A 27,017-nucleotide genomic window follows, 5' to 3' on the forward strand; every position below is an offset into this window, starting at 1 on the left:
TATATATAATATAATATATATAATATAATATAAATGTTTCTGCGTCGATTGGTTATATTCTCATGTGGCTACGATGACTTTTTTTGTCGCTTGGTAACTTAAATAATTGACATTTTTAACAATTTTCGGCGACCAAACGACTAGAATTTTGAAAATTTAAGAACTTTCATTTGGTATATATTCCGTTTTAATCCTTTACAGTTAGTAAGCTTTTGTTAGATTGTACATTTAGAGTAAAATGCTTCGTTTGGTAATAATTTACCTGCCATTTTTTGTTTTTATTGCTTAGATATTCTAATATAGATATAAGATAATACAGTGTGTCCGTAAAGTATGGAATAAATTCGATATTTCCTAAATGAAAGCCTTTTTAAAAGAAATATAAAACTCGTCGATTTTTAAATTTAATGTTCTACATTTTACAATAAAATTTCATTATACAAGATGATACACATTACAGTGATGATGTCATCGGCTCTTTTTTTTTAATGTAACACCCTGTATTGTAGGACATTTTTAGATCGATAAAAATGAGCTGATTTCAAAAAAATATAATACTCGGGTCTAATGGATATACTTTGAAAGATATGTGCTTAGAAAATAAATGATTTATTATCAATTGCAAAAAAGTAACCTACTTCCCACACTTCTGTTCGTAAGGTTAGTAATGATCTCGATGTTTGCAAAACAACGGTACACAAAGAACGTAAAAGTAAGTAAAATGCAAAGTTGTACAGGAATTAAACGAGGATGATCCAGATAAAAGAATACAATTTTGCGAAATAATGATGGATAACAGCCACCGAAACCCTCTCTTGGTTCAACATATTATTTTTTCTGATGATGCTACATTCAAATTAAATGGCGAGGTCAACCGTCAGAATTGTAGATACTGGGCAAAAGAAAACTCCCAACTGGATGCGGGGACATCATACACAATACCCGCAAAAGGTAAACGTATGGGCTGGCATTGTAAGAAAGAAATCTCGTACCTACTTTAGTTAATTTATTCCCCATTACCCCATAACAAAAATCAATCACCTTCGGTATTTTTTTCCAGTTGACCGTAAAAAAATATAGTCGGTAGGTAACTTTTTCATGGTTGCGATTTAGTAGAACATATTACTAACCGACACTATTTCATAGACTATTAAAAAAATATATAGTCTTCAAATGATAGTTTATAAAGTATCTACACTGCATTTAAAGTTTGTTGGAATTATGACAATAAAACCACTAAATCATGTTTTATGAATTTTTTTTTCAAAATTTCAAACTTTAAATCGCTCTAGTGTAAAGTTAGCCAAATGGCGCTTCGTAATTTTTGCCTTTCAGTCGTCGATATGGATGGAGAGGATGAAAATAGCCGATTGTTGAAAAGGTAAAATAAGGAATGCTGGTGAGACGAGATAATTAGGCCCAGAGAATCGACTATTGAACTGTTCAAATTATGGAATAGATGGAAGATTCCTATTGCTTGGAAAACTAATTATTTGCACAATCTTAAAAAAATGGAAACGCTTAACACTTTCAGTTCCGGTGACGCTTCTGTGTGCCCAAAGATGAGTATAAGTGAGTCCTGCGACGTGTGACGTGTTACCGAGATATGTGTGTATTATGTATCCAAACAAAATTATTACACCAGCAATGGAGCTGAGGTTTTTTTAATTTTGTAGGCACCTCAGCAAAGGGTAAAATTATATAATTTCATAGCTAGTTTTAGTTCACAAAGTTTGGCATGTAATATTTTCACAAAGTTTGGCATGTAATATTTGCATATCTAGCTAAAAAATATTGTTTTTTCAACTATTTTTGCAAATGATAAAATGCTGCCGAGCATAAAATTAGGGTCACCCCGTAATTTGAATTTATTTTAGAAATCATTATTCTTTTTTGACTATTTTCGGTTGTAATCTAGTTTATTAATGGATTGCTTGAAAAAAATTGTTGTTACTGTTTCGATGAAAAGGTTTTTTGATAAAAAAGGACCCCATAACCTAATTATTAAAACCATTATCAGCATAGTTTTTGTTTCTTTAGGTTTAACGTCAATTGTAAATGGTTTGTGTAGGGTTGTCACTGTCAGTTCATTGCAATGAGCATAAGTTCTGTTGTGGAGGCGTTAGAAGATGGTCACGATTAGCGCAAAACTGCAAGAAACGTCGGCGTAAGTCTCAAATCTCAAATCATCTGCAAAAAGTGAGAAATGTGAATGGACAGTTAGGAGGCGACTTCATGCTACTAGTTTATCTTCTCGAACTAGAGGAACACCTAGTTGCCTGATTGAATTGAGAAGGAGAACACTTAGCTTGGACAATACAGGATTGGAGTTGAATATTCTTTTCCGATGAATTTAGATTTGTCATACAGGCTCAGACAAACACATAAGAGTATGGCGACGTCCAGGCGAGATATGTGCTCAAGAATGTGTTGCTGCATGACTTCCATTTGGTGGAGTGTCACGTTAAAGAATGGGAGACAGATCGTTTGGCGCACGGAGTTAGTATTTATCGAGAATGGAACATTGACTGCGCATAGGTAAGTGATATAAGTTCTAGAAGACCATGTTTTACCGTTTAGTTATTCTTGGAGACGATGCAACATTTATGCATAATAATGCACAGCCCCACACTGCTCAGATAGTTACTGAGTATCTTAACAAGGTTCAAATCATACTATTTGTTTGGCTTACTCGCAGTCCAAATATCAATCCCATAAAACATGTTTGGGAGGAGATGAAGAGACGTTCACAGAGTCATATGCCAGCTCCCAGAAATTCAAGAGATCTTCGCGGCATATTGGTGCAGCACATGGAACAACCTTCCGCAGAATGTGATCCAAAATCTGATCCAAAGCATTCCTCGTCATTTAAAAGCTGTTATCACTATTAGAGGAGGAAATACTAGTTACTGAAGTTCTTAAAATTTCTTTTCTTTCAACAAAAAGCACATCAAATTAAAATTGTCCCTTTTCAATAATTTGTATATCAAAGGAAAATTGTTGATTTTCATTACTTTCAATAAAATTTTATGATCGGCAGTTGTATTATGCTTTTAAAAAATATTATCAAGGATAAACTATCTGATATCAAACCGACTGTCAGCAAGGAATGATGACAATCAATTAGATTTAACAAAGAGAAGTCAGTTTTATAATATCATACCAAGCTTCAACATTCCGCATACAGCTTATTGAAAGCATTCAAATAGCCCAAGAAAAAGAAAGTGATCAACTGAAAAGTCATAAAACATGTAAATGTTGGAAGAACCAATATTCTAACAAACAAATCAGTACAACTTGTCACCTATGCTAATCACATTACCAGCATGCTGCAGAGCAGAGGAGGTGATAGAAATATTCAGAATTAAAAAAGTAGCCAAAGGGATTTAACTATAAACATACAAAAGAGAAAATCATTAACAACGGAAAGATCAATGGGAAATAGAAACTAAATTAGAGAACATTATGTTGAAGAAGTGAAGAACTTCACATATATCTAGCATTGAATTAAATAGTGAGGTAACAGAAGCAGAAAATATTTACATAAATGATTATCTATCACACTCTATGCCATTATTGAATAGTATATTACTCTGAATAAATAAACTGAATAATGAAAAAGATAAAAAGATTAAAGGGCCTTAATTGTCTTAAACTAAAGACAATTAGATGCAAACCTAATATAGGGTAAATTGCTGCTTTTGGATAAAATATATAAAAGTCTATTTAAAAAACACCAAATAAAATATAACTCTATCCCAATCATTTTCAATGTGACCAAAGTTCCAAAGGTTCACCATTTTGGTAAAAATTTAATAAGTACAATTAACTTATTGCAAAGGAAGGTGGATGACGCAATATCTTGGGCCAATAAATGGAGATTAATAAATCACTCTAAAACTCAACTAATAAATAATATTTACCCATAAAATCCAAGATCACTCCCTGACTTTAAACACGTTACAATATTATTAAACCCTCCCAAATATGTCAAGTATTTGGGAGTTAAAATAGACAATAAATTAAAGTTTAGACCCATGATTCTACAATTTTCGATAATTATAAAGGTCCTGCTCAAAAATAATATAAAAGCGGGTGAAACAGCCAGCTATCGACAAATTACTAGAATCTGTCAGCATGATAACCCACTTCAACTCAAGACAACAAGAACACTCTATTTGAAGAAATCTTCTATATATCGAGACAATAAACAACTTTCTTTTAGTGTCTTTCCTTTCATGGTTCTAAATTAATAGTCTGGCAATATTGCAATTACCATTATTATTTTTTTAATTATGATATATTTGTCTTAAAAATAATTTAATGTATATATACTAATTCTGTAAATTGGCTGAAAGACTTCAGTTGGTGGCCAATTACTACAAAGTAATAAATCAAATGTGTAATCCTATAGCTGTTGTCACAAGTATTTTTTTAAGAATGTGCCTCATAATTTAGGCTTTAATCACTAAGAATTTGGCCAAAAAACTGAGAAAAAACAAAGGAAATAGGAATCAAATTACTGTAGAGTAGATATTAAAGCACTAAAAAGTTTAAATTTTTAAGAATTTAATTAAATAGAAGGAATAAAAACAAATAAACTCCAAAACATAACACGAATCCAAGAGTATGGTTGATAAAACCATCATTAGACCAATTGTATGTTATAGATTTAAGTTTTTGAAAAAAAAATTCTAAGATTTTTGGACTGGTCAAGGCAAAGGTGATACAGAGATCTAAATTTAACCATGAACTTCACCAACTGTTCAAAAAATCATATATATCTCAGAATTTGCTACAATCCAGATACTTCAATGGGCTGGTCATGTGATGAAGATGGATGACAACAGATTACCAAGACAAGGCCTAGATGATGAAGTCAGAAATTAAATGAGGCAAGACTTAATTTGATTACCCTGGGTATGATTAATACAAGAGCTTATGAACTTCCCAGAGAAGGGTCAGAGCCAGCTTTAGAATTGACAAAAACATCCTCTGCAACTGGAAAAAACCTGGATCCAAACATAGCATAACTCTTACTGGGAAAGTATATCTGTTCAGAGACATAGCAAAATTTAAGTTAATTTGGGTTGTAATGCCATTAGAAGAACTGAACAAACTTGGTTTTATGACAAAACCAAGTAATTTAGATGCCTTTATGGATATTAAGTTGATATGCGCTTCCAAGGAAAGCGTTTCATCTTAAGTAACTCCTAGGTCTTTAGTGGATGAGACATACTTAAGAGGTTGCACATCAATGAAATAAGGTATACCAGTCCTGTTAACCTCTCTGGGAAAACTTATACAACAACATTAAAATTTAAATGAAGACCATTCCTACTACTACAATTGTATAAACAATCAAGATCAGTTTGTAAGACAACTGAACTCTAAAATCTTCTATAACCCTCCAGAACTTCAAGTCATCAGCAAACACTGAGCATGAAACCTCAAAGAAAGCAATTTTGCAAGAAGAATTTGATGATCAACACGATCAAATGCTTTACTGAAATCAGTATATATGTATATAAGCATTTACAGTACTAAATTTATATCTGTAGATTTTATTGTACACAAAACCATGCTGAGACTTTGAGATAAGTCCACTGCACAACCAAGATAGCTGTTTAGCTATCAAATTATCAAATAATTTAGGTATTGCAGACTGAATGCATATACTGATAATTTTCAATGTTTTCTTTCTGAGCACATTTGAATATCAGTACAACAAAACTCTCCTTCCAAACATCAGGAAATAAAGATGACTGTAATGAATTATTAAATAAAGTATGTAATGGCATGGTAACAGTGCAAATAAAATTTTTTTAAAAGAAAATTGAGAACACCTTCAAGTCCAGAAGTAATCTTATTTGGAAGAGAACTTATGCAATCAAAAATATCAATGAGAGTGATTTCAGAGACATTATAATTTGTGGCAACATTGTTATTGATGAGGATATTGAAAATCTGAAGGTTATTAACCCCAGAGGTACAAACAGTACGAAAAAAGTACTTGGAAAAATTAGCAGTTTCTTGCCCATTAAAAGCAGACTGATCCCTGTAAAACATAGCATTTGGTAAACTGTGACTAGAACATTGTCTTTCAACTGAACATTGATCCCTGTAACATATAGATTAAAGCATGTACCAGACAAACAATTGCATTTTGACTTAACAGAAAATTGACTATAATTGCCATTGGTAGGATATTTCATGTGCAATGATTGAGCATACCTTTTCTCACATGTCAAAATTCGTGGGAAAACCTTTCATGAAAAATTGATGTTCTGTGTATTTTTTCAGAAGAATTTCATAGAACATATTAGTTGAAACATTGATACCATTGAGAGTCAAGCAATCCTGCCAATTAATAGAGGCCAAAAAGTAATTAAGTTCAGTTTAATTGCCATTTTTAAAATCATAAAAAAATTCCTCATAAGATAGTCTTAACAAATTAGATATATTTGAGATTGTTAAACAACATTCATAGGTAATATGATTTTCTAATTATATAGAAATTATTAGAGGAACCATTATATTCAGGCCTGTGATTTATTGAGTGATATGGTATGTGACAAGCTTTTAATGTAAAGTCAAGCTAATGGTAGTACACAAATGGTTTTAAAAGAAAAATAAAAAGAAATCAAATAATTGAAACAAATACCTATTATAATTGAAAAAATGTTTAAATTAACTTAATATTCAATACTGTTTTACTATTATAAATGTTATGTTAAAATAATTATCTGGACAACATAAAGATATTAAAGAGTAAACATTAAACACCATTCATCAAAAATAAAAGTAATGATCCTGATACATCATAATTGCTTTTTTATCAATTAAGAAGTATAACTTCCTATAAAAACAAATATTTAAAACTCACCTATTTTCAGATGGTCCATTATATGGTCTATCCTCACGGTTTCGCCTATTATTTCTTTCTTCACGATTTTCATTATTGAATCTATTAAAGGACCGTTCGGGCTTTCCGTCAACATTGTTTCTTGGGGCGGGTTTAGTTTCTGAAAAAAAAAAAATATGAGATTAACAATCTAATTAATATTCAACTGAATCGGGTGGAACAAAAAAAAGAAAAAGTATAGTACATAATTGTGTGCGTAAACTCAAAATTGTGTGCATTAAGTGGTTAAGGCCCTAGGACTGGGAAAAAGTAGTTAATAAGGTTGAATATGGTTTATTACTTGAAAAATTAGACAGTTTGTACTTATTCATACAAATGTTCTAAGGGCTATAATGTATCTGAAAATACTATTGAACAAGTGGAATGAAGCAAGGTGAAGCTTGGAATGAGCTAAATTTTTAACAGCCAAATGCTGAATTTGCAACTATTAAAATTATTGGTTGATGTATTATCTTCAATCCTCACTGAGCATTGAATAGTTAAATCTTCAAATGTATTGTAGGACATAAATTCTTTTATAAAAATTATACTCAAAAAAAAACAGAAGCATTGTGTAGAAATGTATTCACACTGGCCCAAATTTATGAAGACACACAGAGTGTGGTCATAAATTTGCTACTTTTAATATGATTTAACAAAAGTACAGGATATGTTGCTACAATTACAGATATTTAAGGTTTAAACCTCTTAAGTTATAAAAAGAATTGCTGGTAAAGAATCTTTTCTGTAATTTTATAAAAGTTTTCTATAAAATTATTATTTTATCATTACCTAATAAGGCTTTGTCCAAAACAGTCAATAAGTGCAATCATTCAGTGCAATTAATTAAAGAAGTTCTTACAATTGATCAGAATAAGGACAAAACTGGTTGAAAAATTCAAAACTTTATATTAATGCAATTTAACCATTGTACATGTGTTTTATTACCAAATATTTGTAATATTCTTTGACAGGATTCACTAATAAAATAGTAATAGTAAAATAGTAAGAAAGTGTAATTAAATACTAACACCTTTAGTAAATGACTAATTTGCAAAGAATGATTCACCACTGCAGGTTACAGCTTGTTTATTGGAAAATTACAGAATTAGCAAAAATAAATAAACATAGTATATTCCAGGTAACTATTTGGATAATAGTCAACTGGAATTAAGATAAGTGAAATTTTGCAATGGATTATATAAGTATTTTGTTTTATTTTGTGATATTGACAATTTATGTAATTTTGGTAAATTTTAATTGTTGTTATTTTTTTTACTTTTTGTAAGCTTTGTCTATAAAATTGTACAATTTCCAGTGACAATAAAGCATATTTCTATTCTATATTCTATAACTGTTTCCATTATTTGAATCTGCAAAATAAAAATACCAGCCATTGTGACCTGCAATATATTTTCCTTTCATCAATTTTTTTTTTAATTGAAAGTTAAAAGTCCATAGAAAAAATAAGTAAACAGAAATTGTATTCTCATTTTAAATAAATAGTTATAACAAACTGTGAGACAAGACTTGGCATTCACAATGTTCTGAATTTGTAAAAAACATCTATTTTTGTTTTTTACCTTCTTTTCTATCATTTGCATGCCTCAAATAGGGAAAATATGAGATATGTAACACAACTTTTGTGAGTTTCTACACAGTTACATGTTATACAAAACAGTCTCAAGTCTCAACATGTCCACCTGAAGATACAAATATGAAAGTGTCTAGATTCAGCTACATCAGCAACTAACCACTACATTCTGCAATTCTATCTAACTACTTAAAGACAACATCAGAAACCATAAGTGTCATTTAAAAATCTTTTTATGTAAAGCTATAGGCAAGATTTGTTCTGTTTGATTTCATTTAATATTAAAATTTTAAATTTTTATATTTATTTATGTATAATAAATATGATTAGTTAATATCTTAATTTATTTGTCCTAGCTAAACTCATTTTTCATATTTACTTTTAAGATAAGACATTCTCACACCTGAGAGACTGAGCTAAATGAGGCCTAACAATTGGGTCTCAAAGAAAGTTTTGAGTTTTATTGGTCTACATTGGCTCCCAACTTTCAGAGGTAGTTATATTACAATCAATAGAAATACTACAACATGAAATAGAAAAATGATGTTATGTAATACAGAACAAAAGTTTAAAAATAATGAAGTGGAAAACATTCTACACAGGTGTAAACAAAGAAAGAAAGGACTTCCAGGCTCAATTATTGGTAAAGAAACAAATGGGGGAAAGAAAAAATTACAAAAGAATGGTCAACTGTATGTCCTATATTTTAAAAAAAGGAGATGCCATTAACTGATAAAACTATAGAAAACTTGATATATCTTACAAAATACTGACAAACATGATAAAAAATAGACTGAATGAGATAGTAGATGAATATCAAAGTTGCTTCAGAAAGATTACAGGAGTGACAGATCAAATATTTGTCTTAAAAAAGAACAGCCTACAAAAAGTTATTAACATCAAAAGGAGACACATAATTTTTTATGGATTTCAAACAAGCATAAACAGAGTCCAAATGAGCAAGTTATATGCAGCATTAATAGATTCATTCAGCAAAAGTCATAAAAAAATGCAATGATATAACGAAAATAATAGTAGTATCGAACATGTCAAGGTAAGGATGAACATGACACTGTGACCAATATTATTTAACCTTGTTTTAGAAAAAGTACACAGGGAAGCAAATGTTAACACACCAGGCTTATTATTTCACAAAAAAGACATTAATGTCTAGCTTATGCAGGTAATATTGTTACAGTATTTAGAAGTAAAAAATAACTTGATATGGTATTGACAGAAGATTAACAGCTGCACAAAAATATGAACAAAAAGCAAAATATGAGTCCATCACAATATACAAAGAAAACAGAAAGTTCGTAATAAGAATTAAAGAACAAAAATCAGATATAGATAACAATGAATTGAAGCAGACATTACTGCCGATACCCTTTGAATTGAAGGAATATACATCTAGGATCAACTAAACTGAACTAAAGCTTGACACTGAATTATATTAAAATAATATTTTGTTATAATGTTTGCAAAAGAATAAACCTCATAAATATCATATCAGATTTATTGTTTCAGTGCTAACTTGGCAAAGTATAATAAGATTACGATTTGTGCTTATATATTTCATTCACTCATAAAATACTTTTGAAAGCACAGCAATAGTAAAATATATTAAATTAGCATAATAGAACTTGATAGTCAATGTGGAGGCATACTAAAGAATCAGCCTAAAGATAAGAGGACCCCTGAAGTTTTATTAAAAGCAGAAGGTACATCAGACACAAAAATCCTGCAAAGGATTTTTGTCATAAAAAAATGTATAGGTGTTTTGACAAAGAATTATAAGAGTAGTTCTTAAACTTAGAATATGAAAAGCCCATTGTGGGATTGTTGTATTTGTGAATCATGATCTGAATATTAGGACAGCTAGAAATGAAAATCTTGATAATAAAAACAATATCCAAGGAGTTCGTATTAGAAGCTTTATAATTAGACTTCTTTCTAAGGCTTTTATCACTATTTGTATTTTGTTAACTTTCAAAATTTGTATCTTTCTTAAGAATATACTGAATTAGAAGCTGTCTGCAAAAACGATACAATTTAACAAACTAAATCCTGTTAAGTATATTACAACCTTGATTATAAAAATGTGTGTAGTAGAGTAGAAAGTCGAAACATCGTTTCGTAAGTTAATTATTACGGAATTATAATACAAAAAATTTTTGCTAAACCAAAGACAATTTGACTAAAATCTAAACAGTAGGACTTCTACACTTATTCTTCAACCACATTCAATTGTTATTAACTGAATTATCACATGTGCACACTATTTCGTGAACAGAATGGCTGCCTTCATATATAACAAAAATACTCACCGTCGCGTTTATTTTCCTGGGGCTTATGATTTACATCTTTAACCGGTTTTTTTTGAGCTGGGGTCGGTTTTCCCTTTGGTATGGTCGGTGTTTTCACTTTGTTTTCTTTCTCGGCCACTTTAGTTTTCTTTTTCAGTTCTTTTTCCTGCTCTTTTAAAGTAAGCGTTTCCAATGGATCGGATTCATCATCCAAAAAAAGAGCGTACCTATTGGCAATGCCAATTCCATACGTATTTTCCATGGTGGTTAATTATTGGAAAGCTCTTCGCAACTTTAAGATGTTGGAAGATTTATTTATGGCTACTTTAGCCGTACGTCACTCAGTCAATCATTCACTACAATATGGCCGGTCGCACGAGGTAATAGCAGGCGACTTTGCTATTAAAGGAGTAATACGTCTGCGCAGATACTACGAAATTCGTTCATTGGTCCATCAAAGAGTCATATACAAACTAAACCAATCAAAATACACTCTTCCTTTTGAAAAACAATTTCATATTGGCGGGACATTTCAAATAATTTTCCAAGTTGATTATTTTTCAAAAATCGAGGTAGTTTATTCAATGTAGTTAAAACGTCGTATAACGAATTAAAATAACACATTAATACTATTAAATGTAATTAGGTTATAAAATATAATTATACACTCAAATGGTTTATCATAATAATCAGTTGTATTAATAGTATTTATACATTAACAAAATATATAATTCAAGATTGTACTTCGAATTAAAAATATTTATGAGTGAAGATTCTCTAAAAGGAATATAATTTTTAATTAAACAATTTTTAACTAAAAATATCTAGGTATACAATATCTATAAAAAAAAATTATAAGTATAAAAATGTTGCCAAGGGTAAAACCAAATTGTCCACAAAGCTGCACACGGGAACTATGGATAATCGGTAGTGGGATCATAGCAATGAAATGATCGAAATATCGCAGGAACATTAATTTAATTGTAGAATGTAAAACAGAAAACGTAGAACTAACTTAAACAACATAAAGCTAAATATTTTATACTTCCCACAAATAATTTGATTAAAAGAGCTACTGAGAATTTACCAGGAAAGTCTTTAATAGGGAGGTACAGAATATCGAAACTATATCGAAATAATTGATATAATAATTATTTTATTTATGAACATTTTATATACATATTAATGATTATATTTTTTACAATGTTTGCTCGAGAACTTGATTTAGCATTAATACTTAATAAGACTGTTTTAAATTCATTAGGCAAACAAAAGAATTGCAAAGTGATTAGAATCATCTACCTTCTGGTTGTTTAGGCACGAAATGATATTTTGTTCTCTGGAGTACGTTCAGGATTTTTTAGGGAACAAAGCTACTATGTCATTTGTCAATAAATGCAAGTCTATGAACCGATCCATGTTTTGTGAACATATTATGGCAGTAATTAATAGCACAGTTTAATGCTAAACGAATTCTTTAGCAATATTACAGAATAATAAACAATAAGAATGCCCACTCCGCTTGAAAAAATAAGTACGCGCATCTCGTTTGCGCAGACGGAATCAGCCATGTTTTAAACGGAACCAGTGCTGTTCAGTGACATTTTATCTGGTGTGCATAGAAAAATTAACCCGGTTTAATTTATTTACGGCAACTATAGACATAATATGCACTATTTTATTTGTACTTTTAGTTGAAGAATAGATTAAATTATTTCAAATGTACTAAATTATTAATCTCTAAAAATTTAATTACAGTTCTATCGTAGCGTGTCACAAATTTCTCAATTCGAGTCTATGTTTCCATTTAAAATATGGCAATCGCGTGCTGACCATGGACGTATGATTTATACGTCCATGGTGCTGACAAACTTCAAAGGCGGCATCTGAGAGTGGGCATTCTGATTGTTATTTATTCTGTGGCTATATACTGTGGTAATAGTACAAGGTACAAGATCAAACTGCAGGATCCCTACGTTCATAACTTAGTTCATCAAACTCACATTTTTACATACAAACATCGTATTTTATTTAAACGTTAGAAAATAGGTATCTAGATTTAGTTTTAGTTATTAGTAATAGGTAAACTTACTAGGAATTAATAGTCACTGGACTAAAACTCTTGCTTACATATTATGTTCGTTCTACAAAAATGCTTAGTGTTGCTTGTTTTTAATGTAACAGAATGTATTAACAAATAGGAAATAAATTAATTGAATTAAAAATATTTGCGGCCACTTTTTGACTGGCAAGTTATTATCAATGTATTATCCTAATTTTAAATGTATGTAAAAATTTGAGTTTGATGAACTACGTTATGAACGTAGTGATCCTACAATGTGATCTTAGCCTATAATGCACTTATATTCAAAAATAAATTCGGTAACACAATTTTACCTTTTATTTCTGTTACATATCAAATACAATTTTAGTAGCATATTTAATACATTTATATAATACATTTTAATATATTTAATACCTACATCTACCAAATCGACTGGGAAATTTAAAAATTACTTGAATGTATGAATGATACAACATTAAAAAACCTTCCTGAAAATGAATAAATTAACACACGTTACAAATTTCTAGTTATCAAAAATTGGTTAAATTTTTGATTTTGAAACACAGAAAGAAATATTGTGTTTGGCAGTGTTGGAATTTCCTTAGAATGTATATGTTGTATGCTTCAAATATACAGAGAGATAGTTTTCAAAAAGTACAATTTAATTATATTATTTTATGGATCCTGCAATTTTTTAATTTATATAAAACACGAACAAACAAATATTTGTTTCGTTTGATATTAGTTGCAGTTAATTATTAGAAATTTTTTGGCAATTGTCCTTTGATATATTAGCGGATAGATTTGGCAATAGAATCAGAACTCTCAAACCACCAGTTGCCAGATTGCAACAGATGCCTTTTTAACTTTATACTCAAATTTTACTATTTACTTTTTAAAAACTGTTTTAAAACTATGTATTTTTCTTTTTAGGCAATTCTAAACTATTCATTTTTTATTTATTATTCCTTTTAACTGCACATGTTTCATTTTTAATGTAAATTTCAACACACCCAAAGACCAATATTTTGTTCTGTCAAGCTTCATTTCAGGCTATCTTCACTTGTCTTTTTGCTCAATGATCCCCACCCAGACTTGTTATGATTGATGTGCAAGTTTGTTTTTATTTATTAGGTATTACATATTTGAATTGTTAAATTTATACAATAATAATTGTTCTAAATATTTTTATTTACATTGTTGTCTAATTTCAAATTTGTTTGTAGACGATCTACCGAAATCTACCGAATTTTGCCGAAGATAATTACATTATTTTGGTTTGGAATTTTGTGTTGGTTCGTTGGTTGTGAGGTGTTGAATGTTGTGACTTGTTTTAAAATACATTCAAAATGAATTTTATCGAAATAATATCCACTCAATTCAGATCACTGGAAAATAAAAACATAGTTTTTGTTCTTTATAAGAATATTGTTAACACTCATGTAACCAATATAAAAGACTTAATTGAATTTAGTTTTCATGTACCATTAGATTCAGATACTTTCTTAGAAGAACTAATTAGAAAATTTGATGAACTGGATAAAGATGAATTAAGGAATATGGATGGACAAGTAAAGGCTTATTTGCTTAGTTACATACACTATTGTATAGAATAGTAAGTACTTCTCTAATATTTTTTATTACAATGAGATTTAAAATCAATCTTATGATTACTTTTGACAAACATTATTTCTTAGCCACAAACATGAATAAATGTTAACCCTGGAATAACCTAATTATAGCAATACAAAAAGTAATTAAAAAACATTTTCTAAAAAAACCTGAAACATAATTCAAAATATTTGACCTTAATTTAACTTCAAAATGGTATTTCTACTCCTATTCATTCTTAGCCAGATATTTCAATTTTACTCATTTTGATGACCACATTCACAACACAGTTTAGCTCTATGCTCCATGTAGTATGCTTTATGGGAAGCCAATCATGCATACTTCGTTTTTCTATCTCTTCCTTTGCAGAAATGAGACCTAGTTTGCTTTACTAAACTTGTGTGATGTTGTATTGGAAGGTCTTCAACTTGATGAATGTCACAAATTTTATCTGACTGAATTATCCTGACTTTTCCTTTGGGGCCTGGAAAATGCATAACAATATTTCTTGCTCTTGTGTGAGCATGCCTTGAAGGTTGTTCTGTAGACCAACAATGCCTGTCTTTTCCAAGGCAACTTACAATATTTCTAACTGGTTCATGATCTACTTCACCATCACTTTATTCACTTTCATCAGTATAAGTATTTAAATTTTGTTCTTCAACATCTTGAGATTCAAAATGCTCATTAGCAAGTAAATTTTTGACTTCCCTTTCCACTTCAGCTTGGGTCAACAGATGATGTTTTCCCCAGGTTTTTTTCCACCTACATGAAGCCATTTCAATAAAAAATAATTATAAAAAAAAATTAATAAAATATGATAAACGTCACACATGGGTGGTACATACACTAGCGTGTATGCAATAATTTTTCGTAATTGGATATATTGCTTAAGTGATACCGCACTACACACTCATCCTTGGCAGACTACAGACTGAATTTACATGAAGCAGCATCAACATTGAATTGCTGCTGGATGGTTATCTCACACCCAGGAGTGAGCTTTAACATTATATATTATTATAATAGTTTATAATATAATACAGAAGCGAAAGAGGATGTGGTACAATCATGTAAGACGAATGGATGAGAATAGACTCCCAAAAATTGCCCTAGAATACAACCCGCCCGGTTCAAGACCTCCCAGGAAATTAACCAGAGGCAGCTTCAGAATTAAACAGATCGAAAGATGTCCAAGAAGTAGAAGAAGAAGAAGATAATATAATAGTAAATAATATTTTGATTCACTTAAGCTATAGGAGCTCCATCCTCAAATATTTATTTATACTCTTTTTTACCAATACCATTCTACTAATTCCAGAATATTTATCTTTTTCAAACTTTTTGACCAACCATTATAAATTTAATTGTGCCAAATAGATACACTTTATTAAATTTTCTTTTAAGAAGTACAGTTCTACAAGTTCGTAAAAATATTTTGGCAGGCACGAAATTAGGAACTTAAAATTTTAAGTTGCATAGTAGAAATCATAAGGTTTACATTATCTTATTAAATAGGCTACTAAATATTAGCAGATTCAACTGTTTAATAAGTATTTTTTTTGTACCCTCATATTTAGAACTAAGTTAAATTATTTGGTTATTTTAGATACCTTGGTAAATTTATATTTCTAGGAATTTAATTAAGGTTACCAAATGTATTAACTGTGTATTAATTTTTTTCAGCAATAAAAGCCTAGTTAAAACAACCATATTGGCATCCAACCTATTTATGAAGCTAATATTGGTACCTGGCATTGGAAAATATTTCTTTGAGCCTTATATATTAATGGTGCAAATGCGTACTTTTGTAAAAACATTAGTTACAAACCCAACTTTGCCAAAAGAAATGATAATGAGCACCATGAAGTTATACAAAGAGTATTGCATAAAAGAACACTTACAATCAAAGGTATTAGTAGGAATAGCTAACCTTTTTATGCTAAGCATGGTAAATAGTTCAAGGACTCCTATTGCTAATATCGAAGAAGGTAAATTATTTAGTAATTAGTTCTCATTTCTTTATAATCTTAAAAACTGCATGTTATAAAATATGCTACCAGTTTAAAATATTCATAACTTTTGCTGCTACATGTGAAATAGTACAAAAGCTGAGACAAAAGAATAAATATACAGAAAGTTCCCTTACGCACATTAAAGACTGAAAGGCCTAGTATTTAGTTAAATTGATTCAGCTAGATAGTGATGATTATTTGGCAAGCGATAATAAGAGAAAAGAAAGAGAATAACAATCTCCAGTTAGGTAATCAAAATAAAAATAATAAGAACACCGCAAACATGTAGAAGACAAGACAAAGCTTTGCAACTTGGACAGGAAAATAGAGCCTGTTAAAAAAACTACTTTTTCCTGAGCTTTTCCCCTTTCTTCCTTATTCCTTACTCTTCGTCCCCACTCATTTCTGTTCATCTAGTCTTCTTCAAGTAAACCTTTCTCGTTCAAATCTTCTACGAAACAATCCTTCTATCTTCTCCTCAGTTTTCCTCTATCTTTCCTTCCATCAACTTCTAACAGCTCCATTCCTTGTCCCACATAGTTTTCATTTCATCCACTGTAACATTTTCATTTCAGCTACCTCCATCTTCTTTGCCTGAATCTTCTTTACAGGCCACACTTCATGGCCATGCACCAACGCAGGTCTCACTATACTCTTGTATATATTTCCTTCCAGCCCTTCCCCAATTTTTCGATCACAAGCGCTGGCCAAACATCATCCAATTTGTGGCGAAATGTAAAGACGCTCCAATTGACAAATAACATGCAAGTTTTTTTTTCAACAAGATCAAAGTACAATTCTGTTTTCGAATTAGTTGTTAGAAATTGGAAATGGTAAAGTCGCTATTGACACTTCGACCCGATTCATTTCATTACCTGGAGATTTCTGTTCTCTGAAATTATATTCGCGGGTCAACTAGTTTATAATAAATTTAGATCATAAAATTGTTTTAGCTCCTTCCATTGCTAGGTTTGCAATGACCAGTCTGACAGAAATCATTGCAGCCGAAAAAGATGAAGTCAAATTAAGAAGCATAATGGTTTGTTTCTTCAATATATTATCAGAAAATTTCCAGGTGTATATTCACTGCCCCAGTACTGCCCTTAGTATTATAAAAGTGTTTATAAGAGATGTTTTACAGAATGAAATAGGCACTACTAACATGGAGCACTTATTAGATTCTTTCAGCCTGTATTGGAAAAATGAAGAATTCACTAAATTTGAGGTAAGATCAATATTTTTTCTATAATATATGTAATAATGTTTGTTTCTTCAATTAGCAAAGTTTCATTATTAAAACTCAATTGCGTTTCTCTGCACAAAGAACAACTTTATTATTAGTTGTACAATATTAAATTAAAATTGCATTACCTCCAAAAAGAAAGAACATTTGAAGCTTTTAACTAATATTAAAATGACGACTCTTAGGCAGTGATAAAAATTAATAAAGACAACACTCTATGTCGCCGTCAAAAGCTAAATTAAGTATTTTGAAAGTGACTAAGAAACTAACTATTATTCTGCTGACTGATAAATAATTTCTTCGTCTTTTTATTTTTTTCTGTTTCTGGTTAAGAGCTCTTGAAAGTGCTCCTTCTAGGGATTATTGACTGTTATTGTTCTTGTTATGTGTCCTTAAGTGTATCGCTTGGTTTCCTTGTAAAATTTCCTAGTCTTTCTTCTGATATTATATTCTGTAATTTGTTGTATTTAACATTTTTCTCTTTTCTTCATATGCCCTTCTATTCAATCGGGAATTCCTTTCCGTTGCTTAAGGTTTCGCCTAATGTTTCTCTTGCTGTATTGGTAATTGTCATTTGGATAATATTCCATTTGTCTTCGATGTTATTTTCTTCTTCTCTTTATGGTGTACCATAAAACCCATTTCAAAGTCTGCTTATCTTTCTGCTCCACAGTAGTATAAACTGTATTCTTTTTTATTTATGCATCCATGCACTTTAAATCTGTTTTCTTGGAGAGCACCTATGTCTACTTCGTATTTCTGCAGTCCCTGTGCAATACTTTGCATTTTGCTTGCCTGCAGCATGGTTTGGACATTTCAGGTTCCTAATCGCAATTCCGTATCTTTGGTCGTTGTCTAACTGTGGAGGATGTACTTCTTTGGTGGCTCGTACTCCACAAGGGTGTCTAAATGGAAGTACATTTCCTTAATTCCAAGTGTTACAGTTATTCCGATGTTACTCAGTCGTCAGAGCCTCGTTTGTGATAACAGGGTTCACCAACATGAAGGTGAGGTTGATTTTTGACTAGGAGAGGCTATTTGAAACGCATCACTAGCCCATTATTATATATTATATATCATATCTATCATCATCATTTCAGCATATTCTACCGATTATGGTGCAGCCCCCCTTACATAGTCATTTTTCATTTCTGCCCACGATTGTCTAAAATTCGCTCTTATGTGCCATGTTGTACCAGCTTATTTCCTTATGTCATAGTCCCATTTTAAATTTGGATGTCTTCTTGGTCTCTTGATGCCTCTCAGATACCACAGTGTAATTCTAGTGGACCACCAGTCTTTCACACTTGCTAATTAGTTGCATAACATATATCCTTTGTACGCAATGGGTTTAGTGGTTAAACTGCACTAAGCTTTTGTGGACGTACGGGTAGGATTTGTAGGCAAAGCTGGATTCTATTTCTTATAAATGATCGTCGATAAACCCATACTGCTTCTAACACTACCAACGTTAACCACCCACGAATATATTTTTTTTATAAAAGGTAAAGTATTTTCCCCAGTATTTCCCCCCAATTTTTCGCAACTTTTCAAATTTAATACTAAATCGTTTCTTTACTATTTTAGGAAGCAGTTGAGATTATGAATACTTTACATAGTAACCATTACGCTGATCTGGTCAATCACATGTGTATGTATACAATGTGTGAGAACCATAAGAAATATTGGGACAGAATTATGTATCTAGTGCTTGCTATGGCTAGAAATCCACCGCCATTTAGTCTGAGAATAATAGCAGAATATTATATAATCACAATTGACAACATTGTGAGCTGGATGGCACAAGAAGACAAAACAGAGTCAAATAAAGTTATTGATGTGATCGCCAAGTTTTGTCTACTGGACGAGAGTCAACTGGTTCAACTCGTCTTTAAGGTAAGTTGTTTACCCAAACAAATAAAACAGTTTTTTTTTTAAATAATGCTATTTCTTCATTTTATCATCATCCAGTTTCCTTAATTTACTTATCAACATTGCTTATATCTATTTTTATTTTTCTGTTTGTTATCATACCATATTGTGAAGATTGGTTCTCAACTATACTTGATGATTCTTGGCCTTTATCAATTAATTATCTTTTCATTTCCCGCCTTCTAATCGACAGAATAGAATAGTTTCATAAAATTTTGGCTAATTCTACAATTGTGTTATAAATTTTTGTTTTTTCTTAGATTCATATTCCTTGCCCCGTCATCGCATTATCACAATCATTGTCCGTGTTATTTATTCATTTGTGGTTATCTTCGTAAGGATTTTAAGAGTGTTCAAATAGTTATTTTGTAACGAATATTTTTGCCTACCACATAGGGTATTACTGGGGGGTTGAACATTGGGGATAGAAGTTACTGGGGGTGGAGATAGGGCAAGCAATATAAACGAAACTTATGAGAACGGCGCTCAGGGTTTATTTGGAGAACTAGGTCGTGGATAAGTGAATGGCAAGGGGGTTGGATTGGGGCAACTACAAAAATGAAACAAAAGGGCACTTACATGAATCTCCTGGAACAAATGGACAAACAAAACAACAAGAAGGACCTCTAGATATATAAAATAAGGACGCCGCTTCGAGGTGCCAAATTATAACGATTACAACAACTAGTTGTAATTATTGAAATAATTATTAGAAATGCAAAATATATCTTTTTAAATGAAACTCAAAAAAGGGGTTAGAGAGTTAGTTAAGAGAAATAAACAAAATGGTTTAGAAAAAAAAATTAAACATTTATTGTTGTCTCCCCACAAACAGTTAAAAAATAGACAATACAAAAATACTGCAAAACTTACTATTGTTACTGGGCTATAATTTATAGCAGAAATAAATTATTACAAATGAAAAATTATCTTTTTAAATGATGAAATCAATTATTAATAAAAATGTTTATTTTTCTTTTAAAATTTAAACACAAAAGTTACTTTGATTTTCACTAAATTAGTTTTGGAGATGGAAACTAGACTTCACTGGAATTTCTGGGGGTAAAACTGGGCTTACACTTTCTGCCACACGAACAAATTCATCTCCATACTATGAAAAGGTATTCTGAAACGGCTTTTAAGGACATACAAATTGAGGGTAAAATCGGGCCACTAGATACAAACTTTAAACTGGGCTTCTTAAAAACAGGAAAGTGGAACATGTGGATACCTTTCAAAACCTCACTTTAACTGTAACCATTAACTGCCACAATACACTAGATATTTTCCATGAAAAGGGACGAAAAATAAGAAACATTACAAATTTGACGTAAAATTTGGACTAACGCTGAAGTCAACCGCTCTTGACAACGCCTCAGTGTCGCAATTATCTTTCCGGCAAAACCTTCTCAGCGATCTAAATGGATGTTTATTTGAATCGCAATATCGAGCGGCTTTCGATCAAAGAAAATTACCAAAGAATATGCGTCCGTGATATAAACTTAAAATGTTTTTATATCAACTCGACGACGCAAAGAGGATTGAAAATACTTTGGTAGCTTTGGTGTTTTAATAGGTACGATAGGAAATGAAATACACTAAAAATATTCTTTGGTATTTTAGCAAATACGAGGGGATTTCAATATATACCAAGGAATTTTAAAATGCTACAATTTATCTCTTTCAATTTTCGTGTTTTTTCTTTGAGTGTAAAATTATGTTTTATTGAATATCAATTAAAAGCAAGTCAAAGTCTTAAGCCAAAATCAATAAACGAATTGTATATTAACCTTTTAGAAAATAAATCAAAATATCCTGAATTAAAGTTCAAACTAATTATAAATTTGGTGTCAACATAAAAGTAATTTTTGTGGTATTTCAAATGTACAAAGGATGTTTAATTTGATTGTGTAATAATTGGTTAACCTGCTATTAATTGAAAATATTTAGACAAGGTGAAAATCTCGGGTTCGTTCGGAAAAATATTTCCATGAGATTTTTTTGCATAATCATTTTCATGAGATATTCCAAAATAATGTTTAATAGGTTGCTCAGGCGAAAAGTTGTTCAATTTTTTTAAAACAAATTGTAACAAATAATTTTTCGGCCCGTACACATTTTTTTTAGGTGGTTTTGGATGATTATTAATAAAAAAGGTATGTTTTTAAAAAAGAACCCGCTTTTAAAATTTTAAATCAGAAAATGAAGTGTATGGAATGCCAGAAAGAGGGTACTGAAGAAGAAATACTGTATCGTGAAAGCTGCGAGCGGCCAGTTCAGGAAGCTATTTATTGCTCTGGTCTTTGTTCATCAGAGATTAGGGTTATAGAGTTAAATTTTTCATTAATAATGTAAATCTGGAATGACACGTGTTCCAAAACTGTTCAAATTAATTAAAAAGTTGCAGAGCGAGGTGTATGATATGAAATTGCACAATTCTAAAAACCAAGAAGATATTCGCAATAAGGTGTTTAAAACACAAAAAAATGAACAACTTATTTTCTAAGGCAACCTGTGAGTAAAAAAATGCAGCCTTAGATGATTTAGCTACTGTAACTTTAGGTTTCAAGGGGATTCCTAAAGACGATATTAAAGTTGTCAAGACTGTTAGATTTGGTAAATAAAACAAAAATGGCGCTCGTTCACCAACCGAAATGACGTCATAAAGCGGTGTTTACCAATTTAAACGCAGATGCTGACAAATCGTACTGCTCTGACCTCCTCCTCTATCCTTTATCCTTCGTAAGGATGTGGTGACTTTATGGTATTTGACGAATGGTTGCTATCCATTCTTCTCTCTCCTGGGCGCAGTGTGCTGACTCAGACAGAGAGTAACCGGTAGCGCACTTTATTTGGTCTGACCATCGGAGTGGCGATCTTCCTCGGGTTCTTTTACCATCTACCTTCCCTTCAACCACCAACCTCACCATGCCTTCCATTCGTCTGTTAATGTGTCCAAAGTACCTCAATATATTTTGGTTTATGATTGTGGTAAGCCTAGTATTGATGTCGAGTTCTGTCAATATTGAGACATTTGTGCGATGTGCTGTCCAGGGTGTGCGCATCATTCTACGATATACCCACATTTCAAAAGCCATTATACGTCGTGAGTCGGACTTTTTAATGGTCCAAGTTTCTGACGCATAGGTAGCGATAGGAAAGATAAGCGTCCGTACTAGGTGCAGTTTCGTGTTCCTGGTTATGTCCGTATCTTTCCAGATTTTACTAAGTTTGACCGTTGCTGATCTGGCCATTGTAAGGCGTGGATGTATCTCTTCTTCGCATCCAGTTAAGTAATTGAAACGGCTTACCACTTCAAACCCCGCTACGTTTCGTATTTCCGGCTGGTTATTTCTAATTCGATCGATTATCATTACCTTGGTCTTCTGTACATTAATTTTAAGTCCATATTCACGACTAATAGTATCTAGTCTGTTCATGATGTATTCAAGGTCATTTGTTGATGATGCTAGTACTTAAGTGTCGTCAGCATAGCGGAGATTGCTGATTTTTCGTCGAATACAATGCGCATGATGTGCTCGCTATAATATTGAATAACGTGGGAGAGACAATAGATCCTTGACGAACACCGGCTTTTAGTTTAAAATTATAGGAGTATATGTTGTTGACTCTTACGTTTGCTGTGTTGTTGATATACAGTTGTTTCAGTAGGTATATTAGATGTTGGGGGTACCCATTTCTCTCAGTATTCCCCACATTTTATGCCACTTTACATTATTGAACGCTTTCGAGTAGTCGACGAAGCACAAATATGGTTCTAGATTAAATTCTCTTGATATTTCTATAATTGGTCTTAGATTGAGAATTTGTTCTCGTGTGCCTCTTCCAGGGACAAATCCACATTGTTCTTGTGGGATCTGTGGTAGAAGTATTGATTTTAATCTCTCGTTAATTATAGGTAGCAGAACTTTACTTGCGTGGGAGATCAGGGCTATAGTCTGGTAGTTATTACAGTCAGTTGGTGAGCCTTTCTTATAAATGGGTATGAAAGTGAGCTTATACCAATCATCTGGCCATTGTCCTGTGTTCCAGATTTCATTACACAGTTTGAACATTACTTCAATTCCTATGTTGTCCTATTCCAACTGCTATGACGTATACTGTTAAATGTAAAATTTATTAATGTTTTGCATTTTGAGAACGATTTCCGAAGTGGAAATCTAAACGTCAAAATAAATTATTTTAAAGTAAAATCGTGGCTTATTCCCAATAAAAATAGTAAATTGTATTCAGATGCCATAAGAAAAAAGCTTCAGAAAAATATTAAATGGCATCGTCACATCAATCAATAGGCGGGCACAAATTCGTTTGCTATAGTTTTGTTACTAAAAGTGAATTTTAATTTAGTATTAACTTCATTCACTGGAGGATGTACTCAATTAAGATTAAAATGGTGGAAAACTTACGATTGTTAATCAACAGTAAGATATTCTTTGGTATTTTCTAAAATTTATTTATATTTATTAATCATAGTAGGTGTAAAAATAAAATTAGTCCTAGAAAAATGAAATAAAATACAAATTAATTCCAAAACTACTGCTTAAATTAAAAATAATTCCAAAGATTAGAAATTCTTAACCAAATAAAATTCTTAGCGAATTAAATGATCAAACAAACCACCACCTTGTGCCAAACAGAAACCAAATTTATTATACAACGCCTTTCTCATGGCTTTGAGTTAATTTGCTGATATGTTTTGGCTAAGTTCGATTATCTTTTATTTCGGTTGCTCAAAGTTGGTGGCTCGTTCGAATTCACGCCTGTACAAATTGGTCTTTAGCATCCTCCAAAAATTATAATCTAGGGGAACTAAGTTGGTTGACTGAGGGGGTTTATTTTACCTTGTGTACTAGTCACACGATCAGGAAAAATTAAAGCGAAATAATCTCCAACGGTCTGTACATTATGTAAAGGACAGCCGTCTTCTTGAAGCCAAATTTCGTTTAAGTTGATTTGAAGATGTTGAAGTGCAGGAATAATTTGATTTCACAGTAATTGAAGATATTTTAGTGCATTTAGATTTCCTTCGATGAAAAAAAAAACAATAATATGATCTCCCAAAATTCCAATCCAAATATTCAACTTTTATGGATACTGCGTACCCATAGACATACTCAAATGCTTTTGAATTTACTGATCACAGAATTAAATTTTTTCTTAACTATAACATTTTCAAATCATAAAACAAATCTACTATTTCTAATCTACAAAGTCACTCAAAGGTCAATGGAGCGATCCATGCTAGGTATAACAAAGAGAAATCGAATAAAAATAGAATGGATCAGACAGAAAACCAAGGTCACTGATGCAATCCACAGAATTAAATATGTTCTTAACTATAAAATTTTCAAATAATAAAACAAATCTACTATTTCTAATCTACTATAACGATCATAGTTGTAGAATAAAGATATTAATAATGCAATTCTTATTTTTAGCCACTACAAGTATATAACGTGTTCGGCGGAAGACACGTAGACTTTTTTCTTTCTGCATCGAAGAAATTGGCTGAGAGCAAATGGGGAGTCAGTCCAAGGAATCAAAATCTGTTGGTAATTTTGATGAAGGTCGTAGAAACAAGTAAACCTCTCAATGAAAACATGTTGTGTAGAGTAAGTATCACGGTCAAAGATAAATTATGTGGATTGTGTTGTCTTTTGTCTCTATAAATTGTATATTTTAGGCCGTGGAAGCACTCTGCACGGATTATACACCTAGTGTAATGTTACCATCTCTTCCAATTTTACATAGACTGTTTTGCTCGTTAATGACGAAGAACCAACAAGTATGTGCTGGACTTGTAATGGAAATTATGTATAATTGTGCTATGCATAGTGACGCTGCGTCTCAAAAATTTTTGGTCGTAAGTAAAAACACAAAAAGGTTTCCCAATTGAATCTTCCAGAAAAACTTTCTATGAATTCGTAAAATACCAGCATGTTATCCAGATTTCAAGGTTATTACCTATATTGGACATCGCAGGTACTTACAATCTCAAGCTTAGAAATATCAGAGGATTTATATCTAGATATTCCCTTTCTAAGCCACTACTAAAAGGGAATATGCCTTATCGTTATTTGATGATAGTTAATAACCTTGAAATAACATGTTAATATTTTACGAATTTGCTGACAGTGTTGTGATCCTAAGGCATCGAATGACCAACATATATAAAAAGTTTGTTTACTTGGTCCTTCAGGTTCATATTAATTACAAAGTTTATACAGGAATCCAAGAACTTAACATTACGATTCAACATTGAACCACCAGAGGGAGTAGAAAAAGAAATTAGACGCCTAATTTCTTCTAATATAACAAGGAATAATAGAACAGGGAAAGTAAATAAAAGTCTTAATCTTTTGCAAATTTCGTATAGCCCAGAGGACAAAAAAATATATTAAATCGTTTTAGTTCATGCCCATCAAAGTAGATGGCACCTCTGTACGCTAACCACTGAAGTGGGAAATATTCAGGAGATATTCGTTGTCCTTTCTAAGTTTGAATTCGTATTAGCCCTAGTGTCTGACGAAGCAGTGATGCTAAAATGACGTCATACCACTATGTATACCGATTCGAACACAAAAAGTTTGACGAATTTGTAGTCCTACGACATATATTTGGTTTTTCAATTCATCACAACAATAGCAGCTTTTGCTAAAATATTTAATCTTTTGCACATTTGGTATAGCCCAAAAGAACAGAAAAGAATAATATTATGTCCGATTCGAACACGGGAAGTTTAACGAATTTGTACTCCTACGCCATATATTTATCATATATACAGGGCGAGTCATGAGGAACTTTACATACTTCTACCATATGTAGAGTCCCTCAGGGAGCATATCATGTGGCCACTAAAAAATGTCAACTCCTCTTCTTTATTAATTAACAGGGTGATTTGTGTAATTGACCATTTATTTCATTTTACTGTAGTGTTTATACGGCTCATTTGATTTTTTTAATTTTTGCATGATACAGTACACTACTATCAAGCATTCGACTGGTATTAGCTAAACTAAAAAATTCCAGGACTGGCTTTGGAAAAATTAATTTAGGGATTTGTATTAAATATTACACCCTGTATATATTTTTTTTTAAATGCAATAAGTGATTTTCAAACTACATAAATAGCCAATGAAAACGACATATGCGACAATGTTGTCGCACTTTTATTAAATTTTTAGTGAACGATCAAATCTTACCAAAAATAGAACAACCATAATGAAGTATCAAATTATAAGGTAATTAATTTAAACAAATGTTATAAATTTCAAACATTTTAATTGAAATGATAAACTGAGTCACTGCACAACAAAAAACAGTAAC

At 31.4% G+C, this 27,017-nt stretch overlaps 2 protein-coding genes across 6 annotated transcripts in view; one reads left to right on the top strand and one right to left on the bottom strand.

The window, feature by feature from the left end:
- LOC140452283 (uncharacterized) overlaps nucleotides 1-11,200 on the bottom strand; it is a 30,261-nt gene extending 19,061 nt beyond the window's left edge. For all 4 annotated transcript variants that reach the window (XM_072546451.1, XM_072546450.1, XM_072546449.1 and 1 more), the window contains exons 1-2: nucleotides 10,826-11,200; nucleotides 6,887-7,025 (exon numbers count right to left, since the gene is read on the bottom strand). In XM_072546451.1, the coding sequence (XP_072402552.1) occupies nucleotides 6,887-7,025; nucleotides 10,826-11,066 (380 nt within the window). In that variant the 5' untranslated portion in view covers nucleotides 11,067-11,200. The remainder of the gene's footprint in view (nucleotides 1-6,886; nucleotides 7,026-10,825) is intronic.
- A 2,700-nt stretch (nucleotides 11,201-13,900) lies between these two features.
- Nucleotides 13,901-27,017, top strand: part of LOC140452291 (uncharacterized) — a 53,219-nt gene continuing 40,102 nt past the window's right edge. Inside the window, exons 1-7 of one of the 2 annotated variants that reach the window (XM_072546458.1) lie at nucleotides 13,901-14,003; nucleotides 14,096-14,484; nucleotides 16,167-16,471; nucleotides 17,449-17,720; nucleotides 19,326-19,634; nucleotides 25,130-25,303; nucleotides 25,375-25,554. In XM_072546458.1, coding sequence (XP_072402559.1) covers nucleotides 14,219-14,484; nucleotides 16,167-16,471; nucleotides 17,449-17,720; nucleotides 19,326-19,634; nucleotides 25,130-25,303; nucleotides 25,375-25,554 — 1,506 coding nt within the window. In that variant the 5' untranslated portion in view covers nucleotides 13,901-14,003; nucleotides 14,096-14,218. Of the gene's footprint in view, nucleotides 14,004-14,095; nucleotides 14,485-15,619; nucleotides 15,708-16,166; nucleotides 16,472-17,448; nucleotides 17,721-19,325; nucleotides 19,635-25,129; nucleotides 25,304-25,374; nucleotides 25,555-27,017 lie in introns of those variants that run through there. The other variant, XM_072546459.1, reaches the window with a different exon arrangement.

This window comes from Diabrotica undecimpunctata, chromosome 10 (assembly GCF_040954645.1).
Source record: "Diabrotica undecimpunctata isolate CICGRU chromosome 10, icDiaUnde3, whole genome shotgun sequence".
Taxonomy (NCBI): Eukaryota; Metazoa; Arthropoda; class Insecta; order Coleoptera; family Chrysomelidae; genus Diabrotica; species Diabrotica undecimpunctata.